At 39.7% G+C, this 23,075-nt stretch overlaps 1 protein-coding gene across 1 annotated transcript in view; it reads left to right on the top strand.

Annotated features, from left to right (window-relative positions):
* ptchd4 (patched domain containing 4) overlaps positions 1-5,479 on the top strand; it is a 46,546-nt gene extending 41,067 nt beyond the window's left edge. The window contains exon 3 of the mRNA XM_073493548.1: positions 3,798-5,479. Within this exon, the coding sequence (XP_073349649.1) occupies positions 3,798-5,479 (1,682 nt within the window). The remainder of the gene's footprint in view (positions 1-3,797) is intronic.
* Positions 5,480-23,075: the final 17,596 nt, after the last annotated feature.

Here is a 23,075-nt window from a genome sequence, read left to right as displayed (position 1 = left end):
TTCATATTGTGTTTCAGCAGATTAAGGACCCCAGTTAATGGTTCAACACACAATAAACTGGAGCAAAAGACTGATAATAGAGCCCCGTTTTTATATTCATTCGATTGATAATCAAGTTCGAATCAAGAATTCTTTTGATCGAAAATTGATTCAGATAATAACTAGATGCAGCCCAACCATTATGCATGTTTTGACACATGTACTGGCCAGAATCATTGTTTGTTCATTTTGAAATGTTTTACTATATCTCAGAGAATATATGATTGAAGTACTCCATTTCTATAGCTTTATTGATACATTATTAAGATATGAGTGAATGCAGAAATCCAGCTTTAATAACACACTTGCTATTAGATATGAGGTAAACAGATTTTTGTTAATTGTCCATCTTCACCTGCCAGATCAATCACTGTAATGAATCCCGGAGCTTTTCCAATCATGTCTCGAAAATGACTCACTACTTAACATCTTATTCGGTAACCGGTGAAGGGAAACGCATGCTGACTCCCCTGGTGTAATGTTGTATAAACCCCGGGCATGAATTCCCTCTCCCTCCACACCCTCTAAACCAACTGACACTAACTAATTGACTTGCAGCACTGCTTAATAAAACTAAAAGCAGGAAGAGTCATCTAGCCGACTCATTACATACGACTAATCCTTTATAGCTAATTAACTTTTCTCTCTGAGTCAGACAAGGGGAGATTTATAATGCTGTCAGGGTTAGCACTGTCCACCTGCTACAGTTGAAAGGAATATTTCAAAGCTGATGTTGGCAGTGAAACATGCGGATGGGCCAGATCCAGTGTCCACTTGCACTGAAATATTTACATGCTGGAGGAACATTGAATTGATTCTGGTGTTCACGAATTCATAACACATTCCCTCATAGCAGTTTTCTCCCCCATCAGAAATGCCTCTCCGGCATTTTACAAATAAATGAACAGTGAGCGTGGGTGGGCGGGTGTTCCTGTGTGGGAGATTTTGCACTATGGAGCATATGCCTTTGAACGTTGGGTATTCATGTCTATATTTTTTAAAATCCCACAGATTTGACTCACATGAATGAACCTGCTGCAGACAGATTTGGATGCTGTTTGCTGATGCATGATAGAGCGGACAGTGTACAACTCTATTTCAGATATGAAGAGAAAAGGAAAGCCCATGTCTCTATTAGAGGAGTCAAACCAAGGCTGCGCAAATGTATGTTTTAATTGAATGTTTAATCTGTCTTGTCATGCTCAAATTGTTTAGCAGGCTTGCCATTGCTGGTTAAAAACACCCAGAACATCAGGACATGTTTTATTCACCTTGACAGATGTTTATTAAAGACTGTACTTAACATGGCAGCCCCTAGGAGCCAATAATGGAGTCTTAGAATCAGGGGATGTCATACATATTTACTGCTTTTATTGACGCACACCAATGAATTGTGACGGAAGCAGGTTGAAAGCCCACAAAGATTTATCTTCATATCACAACAAAACATCTAAATAGAACCATATATCAAAACATGTCCTTTGTAAACATATCGGCCCCATAATTTAGTTGACGAGACGTTGATTTTGATTTAGTTATCTCCTCCATATTCTTCAATAATGGGTTAGGGTTAGGGAAGGGGTCATCTGGATAATAAAAAAAACAAAAACATAATAAAACTTGTGTTTCTATATATATTTTTCTGGCAGACATGGTGGCGTGGTGGATGGTTCTTAATGCTATAATAATGATCATCAGTTGCCATTACTATGGAAAGGAAGCCGGTCAGAGGTGCAGTTCAAAACATTTATTCGTTGCAGTTGGGACTAAAATGTGGCATCATAGTTGTCAAATTTTATTTAAAACCTTTAGCTTTTGCTTGAGGTTAGTGGCACAACCCGCTGAATTTCAGGGTCAGTAATTGAAATGCACCAGGGGAGGTTTAGTTAAAGTTTCATTATTTCAGCATTCTCCATGCAACAAAAGGACTAGAGCTTTGTTATATATTTTTTTGAGTTGTTACTCACATTATCACAAATGTTTCCAACAATGTTCACACACAGAGAAATCTGTGTTTGCTCCAGGCAGCGGTGCATTTCATTTTGTCGTGCATTGCTACTTTTGGGATAGGGAAGTCTGTGAACAATACACTTAACATGAATAAAACTTTAAAACATTACCTCGTCTGTGAACATTTGTGCCTGAGTTAGCTACGCGGGTGTTTGTTGGTCCCGAACAGCCAGATGACTGTACATTAGCTGTAAGCTAACAAGCAAAAGCATTCACCGAGGGTTTGTGTGTGTCTGTTTGTTTGAATTCAGGTCAACCTCTAACTAAACTCAGCACTCAGACTGGAGCCTGGAGAGACTCCAGTGCTCTCTCTTCTTTTCCCCTGTCCTCTCTGTCAAGTCATTTGCCTAGTAAAGTACGTGTCCTTGTCAGCTCCAGTGAGCAGGCAACATTACAGTACATAAACAACGACAATGGCCACCTCCGCAAATCACTGCTGCAGTCAGGTTATTAAGTCAGAGAAAAGATAAATCAGCTTTTTAATCCCAAAGTTAAAAAGTAATCTCTTAGCTCTCCTCTCATTAGTTAATGGCTCTGGATCAGAGCAGAATTTGAGGGGAATCGGGGTGTTTATTCCTCTAAGAAGGTCTGGCTCTGTACCTGACTCTCTCCTCCAGAGCTGGCATCTGCAGTATCTATGGGCCGTCCACTCCACCTGACCTTCCCCACACAACACTTGTCAAAAATGTCTTTTGCTTTGTTTGGATAGAGAGTCTCCTAGTGGCAGGTTTTAGACACAGAGGTCACATACAAAAACTCAAATGAAAAACTTGAAAAAATGGTGAGAGTTGGCAACATCAGTTGGCTCCAGCAGCTCCTTTACTGTGGGCAATCACTCCTACCTGTTCGCCACTCTTACTTTTTTCAGCACAGCAGTACTTGTACTCAACTCACAAAGTCCAACAGCAATTATCTTACAATAAAGAGCGGGTTGCCACACAAAGAACAAGATATTTACTCGCAGTTGTTTATCTTTTGCATAGAGTTACATGCCCATCCAATCAATGGAACTGTTCTAGCGGCAATCACCTGACATTGTCTATGCAAAAGATTCGTGGGACTTTTTTCAGAACCATGGACGTCTGAAATTGTTCTCCCACTCTGCAAGTCTATAACACAGCATTCATTGCATGAAGCCCACAGATAATCAGAAATAGTAGGTTAAACAACAAGTCCATGTCTGGATGTTATGGTGCTGAAAGAACATCATTTCATGCTTTTTGAGGACAACTTTTATAGCTTGCTTTGGTTTGTGTATCAAGCAGTGCTTCTTGCAAATGAGGGAAATGTTAAAATATACTGGAATTATTTTTTTAAGATTATTTTTTGAAAGCAATTTTCTGAAATCAAACCATGAAGGTATCAGGAATGTGCCTTAACCAATAGTCTACCGGGTATGATTCAAATTGAAAAGAAATCCAAAATTGAGAGGTTATTGGCAAAATGATATTTCTTCTATTGATATTCTTCTATTCTATTGAAAAAAAAAGTTTTGTTATCTCTATATGATGTAGCAGTAATAAATATTGAGTTTCAGAGAATTCTGTGTATTGCAACGATGTTACTCAGTTGTACAAAAAAATATTCTGAAACTCTCCTGAGAAATTGACTATTTCACTTATTAGGAAGGATTATATATCATGCAAATAGAACATTTTTCCAGACCATGTCATTTCTGATGAACACAGTGCTAACACATCAGTGCAAACATAATTCTTACTGAGTTCGTTCTCTCTCTTTTCTTCCAGGCCATGGAACTAAAGGGGTGTTCGAGCTGCTGGCAGGCTGGAGGAGAACAAGGGAAAACCTCCCCTTCAAGGAGCGTGTAGCGGATGCTTTCGCTGATGTGATGGTGTGCTACACCATGACCAGCTCACTCTACATCATCACCTTTGGCATGGGAGCTAGCCCTTTTACCAATATCGAGTCTGTGAAAATTTTCTGCCAGAGCATGTGCGTTGCCATCCTGGTCAACTACTTCTATGTTTTCTCTTTCTACGGCTCCTGCCTGGTGTTTGCCGGACAGTTGGAGCAGAACCGCTACCACAGTGTTTTCTGTTGTAAAATCCCCTCAGTGGAGTACCTGGACCGCCAGCCCACATGGTTTAAAACCATGATGAGTGACGGCCATGACTTGTCCACACACCATGACAGCGTCCCCTACCAGAATCACTTCATCCAACACTTCCTGCGTGAGCACTACACAGAATGGATTACCAACACTTATGTCAAACCCTTTGTGGTCATTCTGTATCTCATTTACGCCTCTTTCTCATTCATGGGATGTTTACAAATCAGTGATGGATCAAATATTGTGAACCTACTGGCTAGTAACTCTCCAAGTGTTTCATATGCTCTGACCCAGCAAAAATACTTCAGTAACTACAGTCCTGTGATTGGGTTTTACATTTATGAGCCCATCGAGTATTGGAACTCCACGGTGCAGGAGCACCTGAAGACTCTGAGTCATGGCTTCAACAAGATCTCCTGGATGGACAACTTTTTCCACTACCTGCGGGTGGTGAATGTGAGTGCATCAACCAAGAGCGACTTCATCAACATCCTCAAGGGCTCCTTCCTGCGAAGCCCGGAGTACCAGCACTTCACTGAGGACATCATATTCTCCAAGAACCGTGAGACTGATGAGTACGACATCATTGCCTCACGGATGTACCTTGTGGCACGGACAACGGAGAAGAAGCGCGAAGAGGTGGTGGAGCTTCTAGAAAAGCTTCGTCCGTTGATGCTGATCAACAGCATCAAGTTCATTGCCTTCAATCCTACGTTTGTGTTCATGGACCGCTACAGCTCCTCCGTCATCTCGCCCATCCTGACCTCAGGATTCAGCGTACTCACAATCCTCATCCTCACTTTCTTCCTGGTCATCAACCCCTTGGGTAACTTCTGGCTCATCCTCACTGTAACGTCCGTGGAGCTGGGCGTCTTGGGTTTGATGACCCTCTGGAACGTTGGCATGGACAGCATCTCAATCCTGTGCCTTATTTATACCCTCAATTTCGCCATGGATCACTGTGCACCACACCTGTACACTTTTGTGCTAGCCACCGAGCACACTAGGACGCAGTGCATCAAGTTGGCACTGGAGGAGCACGGGGCAGCCATCCTGCAGAACACTTCCTGCTTTGTGATTGGTATCATGCCCCTGGTGTTTGTGCCTTCCAATCTGACCTACACACTGTTCAAGTGCTCGCTCCTCACTGCGGGCTGCACCGTGCTGCACTGCTTTGTCATCCTGCCTGTCTTCCTGACCTTCTTCCCGCCGTCCAAAAAGAGACACAAGAAAAAGAAACGGGCCAAGCGCAAAGAGCGGGAGAGGGAGAGGGAGCGGGAAAGGGAGAGGGAAAGAGAAAGGGAGGAGATAGAGTGTATCGAAGTCAGGGAGAATCCTGATCATGTGACAAACGTCTGAGGAGTTTGTGATTTTAGCAATGAATATCAGTGGGTATCCGTCAGTTCTTGGTGGATTAGAGGTGCTCTCAAACAGTGAGGCACTTCTTGAGGTGCAGGGGAGTGCGAGATGTCCCCTGCAGAGTGGGCACTGGTCACTCCCAACCAATAGCAGCTCAGCTGGCCAGAGTAGAGCGCAGCCCCTTCGGTCGGTCATTCAGTCCTTCAGTCTGGACAGTGTATCTCATTTGCACAAACTGCAACACGCTCATGGTTCTACAGCTCTTTCCCAACTATTTGGTGTATAAAAACAAGTTAGTTACCAGAACTTATGCTTGCTAAATCTGTAAGTAAATTCTAAACATACAGTATGTTAGTCCATTTAAATATTAGCAATTCTGTGTTCATCTCCTGCAGCCCTTATCTCAAAGGAAGAGAGTGAGGAGCATAGCAGTCTGTTAAGCCAAGGACATTCAGACAAGTTGGTGGAGGTGGTTAGTGTGATCATACAAAAGTGTATAAATAAGACAGGGCAGGAGATGACTGTGCACCTTACTGTGCATACCTCGATAACAGCGAAAAAAGAAAGGTAACCAAATTCTGTTGGAAAGAGAGAAACTGCGGAAAGAAAGCACACCGCATGCTTTTCTGTAACATTTAAAATAGCTGAACAGCTGAACCGGGCAGATGGCATACACTGTGTCCATAATGAAGAATTATCTTGCACATGCATTGTGTGAATAGAACAGTCTAGGTTTATAGTAGCAGGAGGCAAATATTTCTGCTTTAAATTCAGAGGTCATATAAGGTCTTGGCAATGGCAAAAGAATCTGCAGTGGGCTGCAGTGTATGAACAGTAAGTGATAGGTGACTGTCGTGCAGCAGTATTTGAAAAGGCAGTAAGCATGGGTATGACTTAAGTAAATCCTAAACTGTTTTCGCAACAGAACAGTAAAAACCAAAAGTGAAGAGTGTTTCCAAGGCTTGAAATGTTGAACTTTCCAGCAGGTTGATAACGATGAAAAGTTTCTATGAGAGTATGAATGTCTCTGTGATCCACTTATAAAAGCTGACTGGTATGGCACTGGCAATTGGAAGGTCTGAATGTGACTCAAAACTAGCAGCGGTGCCAAATAGTGTACAGAATTTCTTTTTGTTTGACACATTTCTATAAAAACAAAAAAGTCTCAGTAAGTTTGAACTTTCACATAAGTCAATCATAAATCATGAATTATTCAAGATAATTTAGTGACTTAATGTTCAGGTTTGTGAAGCAGATTATATAACAGGCTTAAATTAAACAGTGAGGCACCTTTTGTAAAGTACACTACTGTCTCTGAATAGTGTAAAATAAACTGATAGAGAGCTGAAGTCAGACTAGATCTTCCAGGTTTTGTTGCAGAAGTAAGAAAACCTCATTCATAATCCCCTTAGATGGTGAACATAGCTGAGCAGCTAAGGGCCACATTTGTTCCTGAGTCAGAGGAGATCAAGAAAGAGCTAAAAGAATGGTACTTTGGTATTTTGGTGCAACACCACCATCGTAAATACAAATCCCTGGTTTCTTGAGCAATTTGTCAGATGTAATGTACGTGCCTACTACAAAGAGGTTGTAGAATGTCTTGAAAACTGGCATGACAAGCGTTGCACACAGCTCAGAACAGTAACAGCATGCCAAGCTAATGTAACCCGTAACACCTAGTTATAACATGCTAACAGCTAAACCTCTGTCAAAATGGGCTGCCTTGGCAAGTTGACAACTTTGCTAACACAGTTAAATATCAAGCTAGTGCAACAGCACAAGACATAACTTAGCAAGCCAGCTAATATTATTTACTGTTCAACAGCAACAATTGTGGCTTTGAGTCTTTCAGCAGCCTTTTACACAAAGGCTGCTGAGCTAGCGGTGTAAACACCAACACGCCCTGGCAGTGCTCCAGGCAGCGGCAGCTAGCTGTGCTAACTCGTAGCTACAGTATGCAGCAGTTAGAGGTTGCTTTCAGGAAACTCCCTAAATCACAGAGTTGAGGCAGAGCAGCCGGAGGACATCAGGAGGAAACCAGATATTTTTATATTCTTCCCATAAAATATGATCCAGTTTCACTAAACTGATGATAGTTGGTCCTGTCTGTGATCTACTGCCTTACATCATTATGCACTGTGATGCTACCCGCTCTATAAGGTTACATGGTGTAGAAAGGCATAGGTTAGTGTGGCTGAGATAGAGACACCATTACAAGTCAGTGTACCATCAAAATGAATCTAAACCCTTTAAGGTAAAATAGTTACAGAATGTTGCTATAATTAGTCAGGCATTCTGAAACACAATCCAAATGCTAATGTTGCTCTGTATCCACTGGATGTTTAAATAGGCAGTTTCGCTTACACATTTGTCACAGCAACTTTTTAAGGTGATCATTTGTCAAGTTGTGTATTTACGATGTCCCGCTGCCCCAAAGTCACAAAAATCAGTTAGTGGTTCTTTAATGAACATTGTTTTCCCCATGCCTTAGACCGCAGTTGGTTAATGATGTGACAAACACTAGCTAGGCTATGAAATAAACCAGTTACAATGACATATTACATGCACAAGGTCATGATAGAAAAATGTCACAGTTTTAACAGTTTTTTTAAATGCTAATAAATTCCTTGTTTCACCTTTTTTCAATCACAATTGGTTCAAATGCTAATAACAAGTACTTTAAAAGACATTCATTGATCTTAGAATATGGACAGTGTACCCCATGAAATCAAGGTTTCAGGGAAGACAATTAAAGACACCCTGAACGAGATTCCACTGAGCTGCAGAGGCTAATGAAGCTGCATCTAGCCTGGAAGTGATGTCAGGACTTCAGTTCTTTATCGTTACAAAAGGGAAGGTGCAGACTACTGCTGCCACCTGTAGGGCTGGAGCTGGTTTTGTCCATGTAGTAACTGAGTTTATTTTGCCCTAATACTTCAAATAACATTCCATCAAAAATGGGTTCTATTCCACAAATACCTTTCTTCAGTATTCAGTCTTAGAAGTCCTAAATGGCTTTTGTCTCCCCAGAGGGTAAACAGTATTATCTCTGTGTGCCAAGGCCTGATAAGAATCTCTGTTGCAGTCCCAAAACAAACACACTCAAGGTCAACAGCCCTGACAGATACCTATCTCTCACTGACCCCTGGCAGGCAGATCTTAGCTGGTGGCATGTGATAGAGAGGCCCCATATGTGAGCAGATGTGGCTGATTGCAGACCAGTCAATACCTTCTCAGGCGATGGGCTGGTACTTAAGGGGCTGTCATTGTGGGGACACTGCTGGCCGGGTTTTTTTGTGCTGCCACTGAGAATTTGAATTGCTCTCACATAGGACAGCTAACCAGGCAGCTGGGGGAGATTCGAATGCTCATATTGGACCAAATGTCAGTGAGAAAATATGTGTGAATGTTGGACAAAGGAGCGTTTGAGGGAAGAAGATTGTCATTCAGTGTCAAGTGAGAAATCAGTAGATATCAAAAAAACGATGAAATCAATGTGAGACAAATATGGAAAAGAATGATATTTTAACAGTCATACTTTCCCTAAAACACATTCCCTGCTTCTGTGGAGTTACAAAGTAGTCTTAAGTGCTGACTTGTCAATGATAAAAACCTTATATTTCATCAGCCAAACAATGCCCTACTTAGAAATGAGGAGTTTTTGGCAAGCTACTTCCTGCAGTAGCCGCAGTGAACGTCACATTATGTAAAAGCCATGTCATGTATGTATAGCAAGAAGGCATGAAATGTTTGAAACACGGGAGAGAAATGCAAATCTTAAATAATTTACTTCCCAAAATGGACTGTGTTTGCATGGCACTGTATTGTATGTATGCATGTATTTAATTTTTCTGTATGAAGTCTGCGTATTTTCATTTTGGCTACGCTGTAGTGACTTATGTTTGTTGTTTCGATGCATATTCTGTAACACCATGTGCTGCAAAAGAACAAAATGAGTCATATCTGTTCCAAAACAAAAGCCAGAGGATATCCCATGTGTAAAATAACTGTAAATTACTCTTTTCTATATTTTCTAAGAAAAAAATATACTATAGAAAGATTTTTAATGACAGAATTTTCTTAAAAAAATAAAAAGGGAAAAAAGTTGAACACAGTAGGCCAGTAATAAACAGTGGAATGTTACCAGTATACTACTAGATCTTATTCCTTGCACACTGCAGTGTCAATGTTTGTTGATGATTCACGTTTTTATATTGGGAAACTGTGGCCACCATTTTATTGTTTGTTTGTGTGTCTTGACTCCTTCATATTCTCTACTTGGCCCACACATTTAAGGAAATCAGAACAGTCTATAAGGCTTTATAAAGACTTTTAACAAAAATGTAGGTTAGAAATTTCCAGAGTATAGATGGAATCTCCAATTTATGTCTGACATACATCAGTTACAGTTTGCTATATGGCAGGAAGAGCTTAGCAGCAAAGATGTCAATATTTAGCATTATTGTTAGCTCTTCAGTCCTTAATATATTTGGTGCCCTCTTAGGCAACCTGTCATTGCTGCCTCGAAGGCTATTGCTGTGACCTAGTCGCATTGACCACTTTTCAGCTTTCTTACAATTAGCATCATTACCAATGCCAAATGCTGTCTGATTAGGCTACTGTGTATTTAAATAGCATTAGAAATGAGTACTAATTATTCTTCTATGGCAACACATTGAGTCTTACCAATCAATCCAATCGCCAGAATAAATGTGGGCAATGTGCATTTCTACCACGAATATGTTGAAACCTATCATTGTTACCATTAATTGTAACTTTATGTTTCTTTAGGATAGATTTGGGTTTAGGCACCACAAACCACTTGGTTACGGTTAGGAAAAGATCATATTTTGGCTTAAAATACATGTTTTGGTTGACAGGAGATGTCCTGACTTCCTTTCAAAAGTAGCAGTTTTTTGTCACCACAAACATCACTGAAAATTGGCCCGAGGTCTCCTTAAAAATATTTAGTGCTGTCAATCTTAAAAATGTTGAAAATGTGAACTGTGGTCACTGGCCTGGCAACCCTATGACACATTTTATCGAAATGTCAATAAGGTACGTAGCCTATGACACATACAAATGTGATTGTATCAGTGGTTTGGAAAACTGTTTGTTCCAACATTTTATCCTGGCGACTGGGCTGTACCAGTGGGTTAATGAAACAGCGTGTAACAGCTGATATTTTTAACAAACGTTTGACAAACTTCTTTTGAGGAAAAGCCAGCTTAAAGTATGTTCTTGGCATTATAGAACATTGTTCCTATTGTCAACAAATCACTTGACCAAAGACCACAACCAACAATTTGTTAGTCGTACCCACTCTGTTTGTGGTACTGAGCAAGAAGCCCATTGGTTCACATTAAAGATGGGAACCTAGATGGTAACCGATCTACAACGGGAACAGATCCCATTGGTACCCATCTTTAATGGGTTCAGTGGTTCAATTGCTTCCCATCCTCAATGGGACCAAGTGAAGAGGTACATTTTTAAATATACTGTTGATTTTTTTTTAAAGGCTAAAATATTTCCTAAACACGTTTGACACCGCAGTATTAACAATTGTTACTCAGTCAAGAGCCGTCAGTGCATTTGTAGAAGTATGGGGTTCCATGGCACAAAGTGATAAGACCTATCAGGCCTTGGGACCACACAGAATATTTGTTAATGGGATCAATTCTTTGGTGGTTTTGGTCTTCTCATGAGATTTTTTGACAGTAAGATTCAGAACATTGCGAGCCTTATTCTTACTCTCAAGGTTGACATGCTTTCTGCTCTAAAAAGCTAAGCTTTTTTTTGTTTGTTTGTTTTTTTCCAATTTTCATCTGAGTACATGTGTCCATGCACAAATACTGTTTGTTTGACTCCTATGCATTTGTAGTAAAATGAGATTGTTTGATTTATTCACCTGCTTTATCATCATGTAAAAACTAACCTTCGTCCATAAATGCAGCATTCCTTCTCATAAACAGATAATGGTGACCATTTTATAGTCAATTATACCTCTTCGAGTGCTGCACATTTTCTAATGTTACAGTTTCATTGAATCCATTCTATAAACTCCTGCTATATGGTGTGTTGTAGCCCCTTTTCTATCTTCTATGGAAATATCATAACTGAAATGTATTTGATACTGTGACATTACAGCTAAATATTCACATGACAGATGGGCTTCAAATGAGATGTTAGGTTAGGTTGCCACAGAATCTATTTTTCTCTAAACTAATGAACTAGTAATGCATGATCATCGAACAGCAAAAACACAGTTAAAATAGAAATAAATTGCTTAAATCTTTGGTGGTAAAGTCACTGTTTGGGCAGGTAGATGGGTGTACTGAAAATCTGTAAATCTCACAGAGTCCTTTGACCATGCACCAGCACATTTTCAGTTTATACAACCAGGGACAGCACAATATTTCCACAATACAGGGCAATAAAAATATGCAACCACCTCGCTTGTTGAATAATCTACATGGCAGATCTGTTTCGACCACGGCCTCAGAGGACAAATTGCTGTTTTATTGTAACTCATCTATCATGTATATCAACTAACTGAAAAATACAAAACAGGCTCACAACACCCCCATTCATCAAACCTCTTATTTAATGGCATCTAGTACAGAATTTTTCATAACGCTTCAACATTGTGCAGAAGGTAACAAGCGTAAAAGGAGAAGAAGTTATTTTAGTAACCTCAGTCCCATTTGAGCTCAGTGGCAATGTTTGCTTCATACACTGTTACAACTGTAAGCTTAAATACAGGGATCTATCTATCTATCTATCTATCTATCTATCTATCTATCTATCTATCTATCTATCTATCTATCTTCCTTCAGTATGTTTATATAATGATTTTCTTTTACTTCATGATTCATTTGAAGTATCAACATATGCAGTATACCTTTATATCTGCATATTTTAGTGCTACTGTTTCCTTATCCTTGTACATACAGCATTGTCTAACTGATCTTGTATAACTCTCCTGATTTCACATTGATGACTGAAACACCTGCAACAAGGATAGCTTATGTATAAGTCTAAGACACTCTAAGACTGTCTGACATGGACACATAATACTCTTAGTTATTATTTTATGTAACCATGTATTTGGGGGATTTTTGTAGGTTTGATTTAGCCAAAGTCTGAGCCTTATATGCTGTGTCTTAAAACGGTATACCGCTCAGTTTAAGAAGGTACATGTGCCAGTCAGTCTTATTCGCATGGTCAGCTCTCCCTCAAACCACGTTTTTTTTTAAGTAAAGGTCTCTTTTTACACGTCATAAAAAAAAGACCTTTTAAGATCAAAAATATTCTCAGAGCAATCTTTTAAGGTAGTTGAAAGTTAAAAGAAGGGTACATCATGTTAATCTAAGCTACAGAACACCTTATGGTGTGTTCACACCGAATGCAAAGCAAATGATTGCTGATTTGCCGATTGTGGGCAGTGCAGGATGTTCCCAGTACAGGGAATTCAGTTTGCTTGTTTGTAGTCCGTTTGAGGGCTCAACCATTCACACTTCTCTGCTATTAGTTGTGCTGCGACTTTGCAAAGCTGAGCTCCGCATGAAGCCATGATGCCAATTTGCTTCGCTGCTGGATGCACATGTACATTTTTTCTTCTTCGCACAAAATGAAAGTGCACGGGAGGCGAGTATTCGACACTGTTAATTTTGCATACGTATGACCGTGACGGAATTCAGTTAAGCCTCTCGCTAACATCAGCACTTACCAGAGAGTCTGGTTCTCTCCCTTCTTTTTCCCCTCTTCTCTCTGTAAGTTCATGAAGTAAAGTACATTTTCCCTCCAGCTCCAGGCAGCAGTCAACACTACAGAACATAAACACCCGACAATGGAGGTCACCTCCGCGGATCACTGCTGCAGTTGGGTTGATAAATGGGAGTGAAGATAAATCCACTTTTTAATCCCAAAAGTTAAAAAGTAATCTCTGAGTTCTTCTTACCTCAGTAAATGGCTCAGCACCAGAGCAGAATCCAATGTGATTCTGGGTGTTTATTCATCCAGAAGGATTGGCTCTGCACGGCTCCTCCAGAGCTAGCTGGCTTTGAGCAGCTGAGCAGCGGCTCCGTCACCCCACCCAAGTTTTTGATAAAAATGTGCATGTCTCTACATCCATGGTGACGCAGGCTGTTGCTGAGTATTGTGTACACCATGGATGTAGAGACATGCACATTTTTATCAAAAGTTGAATATTTTCATCTGATGCTCCAAAAATTTGCTTTGCTTTCTGTGTCAGCGTTAGAATTTAGTTCAGAATATACAGCTTCCTGGCCAACTCACTGAGCTACTCCAAAGTTCACCTTTGCTTCATTTTGCTTCAGACTTTCTCTACCTGACAGGCGTGGTTTCTCAAACTGGGTGGTATTCCTCTTTAAGTGTAGTCAACACCTGGAAGCTTCATAAGTCTGTACTCTTCATATTATCAGTGGCATTGCCTTACATGTGTTTTCCAATATTTCAGTACAGATGTTAATATTTTTCAGGTGGAGTATTTTTCTTACATTGTAACTGAGATGTCAATGTGAAGTACGTCTTTAGAACCAGGTGCAGTAAAGATACACTGTGACGAGATGACAATGTCGTCTGATGTTGGTTGTTTGTGTGGCGTATAATAGGTGAGTGCAAGTGTATTGAGTTGGAGGGTAACTTGTCATTTGATATTGTTGTGGTACTGTGGAATTTAGGCTTTCAAATGCTGTTCATTCTTATTGCCTTTCTCATATCTATTCAGCTTACAACAATCTCTCACAGTCACATGAAGTTGTACCTATGTTGTTGCTACGGAACTGAGAGAAGAGCATGCATGTGCCTAGAAATTACAGTTCTCATGTTGGGATTTTGCGAAAGAATTCATTGTAATCCCCTTCTCACCAATTCTAGTTCACTGTTAACATTCCCCATGTCATGTAAATGCTAATGTCACTCAGCTGTTAGACCCATGTACAGCTATGCATGGCGCTGTATCGTTCACAAACACATGTGCACACATGTTGCCAAGGTATACTCTTTAAAGAAGAACAGAAAAAAATACCAGCCAGGTCTTTGTTGTGCTTGTTTTTCTGGTCGCCTTCTTAGGTGTTGGCAGAGCTTGAACTCTGTTTTGCTAATCTATGCCTCTTACCAAGCAGCAGGGAGATTTAACCTCATTTGACTGAAGTGACAGTGAGAGAAATACAGGGTGGAAAAAGAGTGAGTAAACGTAGGCAAGGATGAGAGTGTTAGAGGAGGGAAGAGATAAAGAAAAAGGATGCAGGCAAAACAGGAGGTAAGCCCTCATCTGAATTTGAGAAGATTCCAGCAGCAGGGATGATGGGAAGTTTTCCGGGGATGGGTAATGTTGTCTGAATGGGGGGTGACTGCGGCACAGCAAGAAATGTACATGTCGAGTCCTTTGCTGGCGTTACAAGTCTTACTGACTTATTTTACTCACAGCGTGTAAAGTTGCTGCTTGTGACAAAAGCCGATTGCTTGTTACATAACAAAGTGACTCTTATCTTTAAAAGGGCAGATTTCCCCACTGTCAAGACAATGTCCCCCTCAGTGAAAGAAAATGGAATTACCTCAGAATAATCTCAGATTTTATTGCATGTTTAAAGGGGTACTCTGGCATGTTTGTATTCCACTTCCATAAGGGTGGGTGACTTGGGAGAGACAATGTTTTACAAAAGAAAGGTCAAAATAAATGCAGCAGAGACCAAGATAGCCTGACTTTTAGTTCCTACTGTGTAGAGGCAAATCTGCTCATTATAGGTCCTCGGGGCAAAAATTAGTTTTGGGCCCCTAATGAGCCGTCCCCCAGAAACCAACCAGTATTTACTCAACGGAATATTACCCTGTCAAGGTTTAATGCATCACTAGTTTGTGACAATTTGACTAAAGACTAATTTGCGTAAGAAAACGTTTAAGCTTAATATCAAATGAAATTAATTTTTCCCAGTGGCCGCTTGTGGTATTGCAGCAAAAAATTCCCCTCTGGCCCAAAAAGTAATTTCCTCATAGAGCACCATTACAGGACATGTTGACAGGACACCTCAGACTGCAACCAAGTTCAATTATGACTCTTTCCTAGTATGAATTTTTGATCCATGAAGGTTTTATGTTTGTAAAACTTTCCTCAAGCTGAGAAAAGCGATTTAAAAATCTGCAATGTCATAAAGTCATAAAGTGAGCTGAGCTGAGTAGACCTGGAAGCAAAATACTTTTTTGATGTATGCACCATGGAAGCAATCTTATTGGACTGAATAGGGGCCATCTTTGGTATCTAGTTCTTGTTATGTCTGTGGTAAGAGCAGCTTTGGTTATTTTAAGGAGAGATTCATGTACCTGTAAAATAACCCAGATGACATCATCAGGTTTTCTGTCTTGTTTTCACATAGGGAGTAGTACTCTCCATGTCAAACACACACTATATGTGCAGGAGTGCCCCTTTAAAGATCAGTAAATTAAAATCAATCCGAATTAATGTTGGGGGATTTAGTAAACATTCTGTATGGATGAAAGAAATTTCTAGTTTTAGTCTAGTTTTCCCTTTATTTTTTGTCATATTCACTAAAAGTTCTATGTGTTATATGCCGGCAGTGGAAAGTAGACAGACTGGTGTGAGTCTCAGCTTTGTACTGCATGACGCTAGAAGTTTTACTGTACACAGCGACATCACAGTGGCTTTTTATAATCCCTCCTAACGTTTTACTTCCTGAGCTGACGGAGACTGGCAGCAGGAGTGGCTGCTGTCGTGTTGTGCTCCGTTGCAGCGTTATTGCGCCAAGCTGCCTTGGCCGGGGATATTTTTGGCTCCCACCTTGTCTTAATCCTGTCGTGATTCTCCGATGGATTATTCATGCTTCCTCTCTTATCCCACCTTCCTCCCCTCTCACCCCACCTCCTCTCTTTCTCACCTTCTCTCTCCTTCCCCATCGTCTCCTCCTGAGCGCCTTCCTTTAACACCACCAGTCTTCCCCCTTTATAGATTTGTGTCACATCATTATTGTGTGCCTGCACAGTCCCAGCCTTCAAGTGTGTGCTCCCAGGCTGTGAACCAATCAGTTCTATAATTTATTCCTTCATTAGGTTATATAATATATCTGCAGTTCTCTACATACATACTCCAAATATATAAATAAATATATAACTGGATCAATAATCTTGTTAACAGCACTACTTACCTTTAATATACCCTTCCACACTATCTGTTTCATTTGGATTGCTTTTTTTTTTTTACAACCTATTGAGGCAGTCTGAACTCCCTGCTGAGGACTGCTGTGATAATTACTTCCATAGAATTCTCTCTTCTGCTCTTTCTCTCTCCAGCTAAAAAAAGAGATCCTGAAGACTTTGGGCAGTGAATAGAGTTGAGTGGTATATGAATATATATTTCATAGAGACTGCAGGTCCATCAGCTTTTGCCCAACGTGAGAGTGAGTGAACTGAGATCTTTACTAGTTACTTACAGTTTGTGACTATCACTGTGCAAGGATGCTTACAAAAGATGGAATGATGATAGAAAGTTTGTTGAAAATAGTGCGTTAAGAGACAAAACACTGGAAATATAATAAGGATATATTCTCTTAAACTTCACTGCATTCAGAGTACGTCCACACTAAACCAGCTAAATTTGAAAAGGAACCATTTTTTTCTCAGTTTTGGCCGTCCATCCACACACATCTGTCATCTGTTTCAGGTGTGTCTCATGGAACAGATTTGCTCCTGTTTTAATCAATCCATCTGTCTACGGAGGCTGTGGAAAATCTTGTGTTTCATCCAGCCACACAGCTTTAACCACTTCCCGAAACATATTTTCATGCTTTAAGTCGTTTAAGAGTCTTTTTTTTGTCAAGTGTAACTACAGTAACTGTGTGTTGGGCTCTGGGCGCTGCCAAATAGCTGTTGACCTACATGTAATACTGTGCCCGAAACTATCCCGTGTAGACACAGACCAACACATCCTTATATCACAATGACTGAATAGGTCGATTGCCAGCGACTCCCAAAACAATATACATCACCGTTTCCAAAACACTTACAGCGTGCTTTAGCGACACATGTACCAGACCTCCTACAGTCGCAGGTTGGTTAGGTTTAGGCAACAAAAATTCTGTTTAGGGTTAGGATAACAATGTGGATTGGGTTAAAATCACAACATTACTTACAATTATGTATGGGTCCCTACTCAAATAGTAAGTTGAAATAACAGATCGTTAATCTTTGCTTACACACTGAACTCGAGCAGCGACCTCTTGGGTGAAAGTCCTGTATTTGTTTGACCTCACCATCCACCCTCGATCTCCTCTCTATGCTGCTTTTGTCGCTCTTTATACTACTTCGCTTGACTTCTTCTTTCGCTGCTGTATTAATTGCCTAAAAAAAGAAACGTCGTAATTAGCTGCTTTCACAGTTGTTTTTCTGACGAGGATGGGCTGGTTTTACTGCAGCCATAACTGCTTTCCAAATCAAAGACTATTTGTATGCTTCAAGTGCATTTTCGGGTATTACTAAGATGATTGTGTGCTGGGCTCTGAGAGCTGCCAAAATAGTGGTTGACCTACACTTAATACTGCACCTAAATGCATCCTGTGTAGACATAGATGAAATTCTGAAGCTGCTGCTCTGCCAAAATTTCACTTTCTTCACAAAGGATTGTAAAAGGCATTGTGTAAGGCAGTGTGTTTCTCTGTTGGGTAAACTGAGCTTTCAGGAAACTGTGATGTTGGCGTTGGCGGCTTAAGTTCAATCATTTTGTTACTTCTAACCCTCTCTGTAATCACTCATTTTAATGTGATCTTAGCTGATTAATCAGTATGGCTGTTGTCATTAAGATGTATTCATGTTGAGTTTGTAAGACAACCTCATAATCATAAAATTGATTTGATCTCAGCAGGAGTTACTGTCTGTCTGGCTAACTGGTAGCTTCATTCTAAAGCAGATGATCTGAGCACACTGATTAATAAATGGTGCTTTTGGCTTCATAATCTGTGAGGGGAGAAAAGGTTTGCTTTGAGAGCTCAGACAGGTTAAATTCATGGGAATAATAAGACTTCCGATATCGACCTTTGACCTATAGAATATGCGGGTAGTGTTCAGGTTATTTATAACCACTGAATGAAAGCATAGGTCAATAGTCTGTTTCAGAAAAATGGAAAATTAAAACGTGTCTGAGCATTATTAGTACAATAATACTAGTATTAGTGCCACTGAAGGCTGAGTGTAGACTGTGTAGGTTTGTACTGATACATACATGTAAATCAGTGTATGCCAGGTGTTCTGAGATCCAACTGCTGTTGGTCAAAGATGAATTTGTACAATGTGAACATGCTGTAACTGGATTGTGTCCAGTCTATTAGGCACAGCATACAACATAATATAATATTCTCAGTATTCTACCAGATAGTCTATTGTTTCATTTCGCTGGTATGAGAACTCAGTGACAAACTAAATTCTCCCCTTTTGTTCTGAATGCCATGCATAGTTGAGAAGCCTTACTTAGCCTCCATGTTTAATTTTAGCAATCCATCTGCTCAGTTTACGATCCTTACACGTTTTCATGCATATATTCTTTTTCTACCATATGACCCCTAAGTGGTGCCAAACTTCTAGAATCCATTCTGTGCTCATTCAGTTTCATTCAGAAAAGTGATGAGAATAAAACAATTTTTGACGACCAAAACACAACAAAGAAACTGAGACTACAGTACGTGGTTTGCCTACTGGTCAGACTTTTTTAACGACAGATGGAAATCTTTACAAAAATTAGCCGGCTTAGTGTGGACGTAGCACCTGACGGCTACAAAACTGCTGGTGTGACTGCAAAGTTGCTGGTCTGTAGCATAAAATAGTTAAGATGTTTATCATTTCCAAGACTCGCAAACGAGGAATAGCACAAAAAAGTCATAAATAATTTAATTAGAAAACAGAACTTATGATACACATTTCATTTCCATTACAACAGTGTAAGATCTGATATTGTGGTATTTATTGTAACATAGAACCTACTCCAGCTCTTTAGTATCACGTTGCCCAAACGTTAGGTTAAACAATAAGTGTGCACTATTTAAATTAATATAAATCTTCAGTTGCAGTCAATAACTGAATCACACACAAGCATCAGCAACATACTGCATGCATGATACAGGTGCAAAACCACCAATATATCAATACGCTGACATGCACTGGCCCTGTAATAGAAGTGAACAAAGTTGCAAGTGAAATAAACACACATGGTATCCAGTGAAGGTTCGATGAAATACATCAGCTTCTGTATATTTTTGTGACTTGTGTGACTTCTGTTGTAGTTGTACACTCATGAACTTTCTCTCAGCTGTCAACATCAGCTGTGTGAGATAACACAAAGCTTCACAGCAGCAGCAAATGAACAAGCAGTCTTCCATAAATGCAGATAAATGATCAGCAGCAAAGCCCTCTCGGACATCCTAGCTTAGCCATCTCCGCTGACAAAAAAAGAAACACAAAAAAAGTCAGATGTGTCAGAGTGAAATCACCTGGGTGAAAATATTATCCTGAATCCTTAATTCTAAAGCTTCTCACAGTGATAGATTGAGCTCACTCGACACATTACAGCAGCTTCCTGACAGCCTGATTCTGATATCCCTGATATCGCTGGTGTGGACATACACGTGGAAGGATTTTGGATAGAATTTGAGCCCAGGCTTGCATACTGTATACATTTCTCTTGTAGCGAGGAGCTGAACGCCACCGGTCAGACCAGCCAAAAGTAGAAGCGTAGTGAGTCGATGATGTACGGGAATGTCTCAGTTTCAATTTATTAGATGATGTATGCTTTTGAATGCTCTGAGTATTTTAAATGTAAACTCTTTTTCTACTGCCTGCTATGTTGAAGCTATAAATAGTATGCATATGATCAATCTTTTTTACTGGACAGAAAAAAAAAAACATGATTTTCATTAAAAGAGCTTTTGTCTATGAAACACCTGTGAGTGATGTCTGTTGTTTTTGTTGTATCAGTTTTCATTTCATGAGTATATTCTCCATTAGTGAGCTAAAAAGACATGGCTGTGGACAGGGAGTGAGAATAAAAGTCTTTTTCATTCTTTTGATTGCAATATAATTGTATCATTGCAACAAGAAAACAAATGTTGACTTTGTTTTTGACAACATTACATTTTAAAAGCCCCAATGGGCAACATTTTTATGGATTATATCAAAAGGGGCAATTTGTAAGATATAGCCAGAATTTTAAAAAAAACATTCCAAAAACAATATTATAAATACAATGTAAGGAAACAAGTGTTGATGTGAGTTCAAAGATGTATGTGTAACGTGTTGTACTGTATTGCAGAGATATCTACTGAAGTTAGCATGCTAACCAGCTAGCACCGGCCTGTCCTGGCTTGTAAAACCCTTTAGTACATCTGCACAAAAGTCATGTCATTACGTGAGATGTGACACTAGAGGGGGAAGTGCAGTGTCATGGTTTAATGCTTAAGACTACTGAACAAGCTGCTGAATTATAGTTGGGAGTGAGAACATGTTGCATTTTTACATTTTTAGCAGCCAACGCAGGGAGGGGTGAGACGAGGTCTGTTCAGTTGATTGCAAAAGGCAACACTGTCATAATGTAATTTAATGCAGTGACTTTGTATATTTAAAGTGAGCCCCTGCTGCTGTTAATTACATACATGTCTAATCCAAACATCTTATATTTGAGCCCGTACAGAAGTTTCCATAAGGCTTGACATTCAGCCAAAGTTTCAACACCCACAAGTCACACCATAACTATCTATTTAACAAGTGCAAACATGTAGACATTTAGGTGAGCCAGTGTGCATCTTGTGAAGTGTCTACATCAGCAGCTAACCTGCAGCGTGTCATGAACATGACAACTTTGGAGGTACTGATAGGCTCATTTTAATGGAAATGTACAATTACCCTCTCAATCAACTGGTGAGACAGGAAAATATCAAAGTCAGAGTGTTGCTAGTATTACCGACAAATAATTACAGAATTAAATTGTATTCCACGTTGTTGTTAAGCAATGCTAAATATTACATTCCTGCCCAACACTTTACACCCAACACAAGGATATTACAACTGTGGAGAGTTGGCACATCAGTATCTACAGTCTCAACAACTGCGAGGTAAAAAATAGAATTACATTATTCACATTACAAAGTCATCTTTGAAGAATGCTGAATGAGAATCAGTAACACCTTAGCAGTCATTATTAACAAATGGTAATTTTATAATTAATATATATATATATATATATATATATAGATAGATAGATAGATAGATAGATAGATAGATAGATAGATAGATAGATAAAGCTTTTGTTAATTTAAAGGGCTTACACATTGTATTGTCAGATGGCATCACATTATTGTATTTCATAATTACAACCAGGTCAAACTGTTTTGCTGGACGTGTTTTACCAGTGTCCTCTGTGTCGTCACTCTTGCTGATCCATCATAGAGGTCTCATTGAAATGAATGAGGGGGCTGTGTTTTCTCATACAATGTTAATATCACGCCTTGTTACCACTGGAGGGTCAACAGCAGCTTTAGGTTAAATAAAAATTGTTTTTTCAGCAGGATATATTTGATGAAGTCACACTCAAGGTCAACCTCAATGGTATGAGGCTTTTGTCTGGTGTCCGTTGAGACAGTTTGTGTGCAGCTGTGGTTCCTGTTTTTTACAACACTCATTGCAATCACCGAATTGCCAGCACGCGTCTGTGTTTTACAGCTATTGTCCCAGTGTGGCTGCCTTCAGGAGGGACAAGCCTACTAAACCTGACAGAGTAGTAAAGAGCCTAGACTGACAGCGACTGATGCAATCTGACTAACCAGCACATCATATTTTACTGTAGTCAACAACGGGCAGACATTGCAACCACCATGCATCCATTACCTAATTAATCACAAAGAAATAAAGTTTGACATCTCAAGATAGCTGAAGTGAAGAGAAAACTAGCATCAACTGCTGCTCACGACTTCCCCATTCAACAAATTACATCCATCAAAGTGTCCTTTAGCAAATTAACTCACTGCTCCAGTGGCGCTGCTCTCTGACAAATGGAAGAAAAGGAAGGTTTTACTGGGCAGCTTCCACGTGTGAAAGTGTCGGATGATTAAAGTGGGAAGTTGGACGATGTGAAAACAGCTCGTGTATACTCAGCAAAGCTTCCCTGGATAAATCAAGGTTAGAGGCGCGCACAGTATCAGCCTGGGTAAAAAAATACGCTATGTTACAATACTGAGTACGAGGAAACATAAGAGATATGTTCCACCTGGTATCTACTATATTCCCCCCTGCTTTTCCAAAACAAAATCTATGGAACATTAAAGGCCACATGTATGTCAGAGCTATTTCTGAGCTACATTTAAAATGTTAAAAAAAGGAAGTTATAATATGTAAAGACCTCCTTAACTCCAGCACATCTTCCCCTGTATGGAAGCCCACATCTGCCAAAATGAATATATGAAAAGTTAGACATGATGAAAATAAAAATATTCACAATAAGTCAAAATGATGAGATATCAAAATGATGAGATATGTTAGCTTTTAAACGAACCAAGTGAAGAAAATAGTGTCTCATAATTAATAA

The sequence above is a fragment of the Pagrus major genome, chromosome 22 (assembly GCF_040436345.1).
Source record: "Pagrus major chromosome 22, Pma_NU_1.0".
Lineage (NCBI taxonomy): Eukaryota > Metazoa > Chordata > Actinopteri > Spariformes > Sparidae > Pagrus > Pagrus major.
This window is presented reverse-complemented; position numbering and strand designations above follow the sequence as displayed.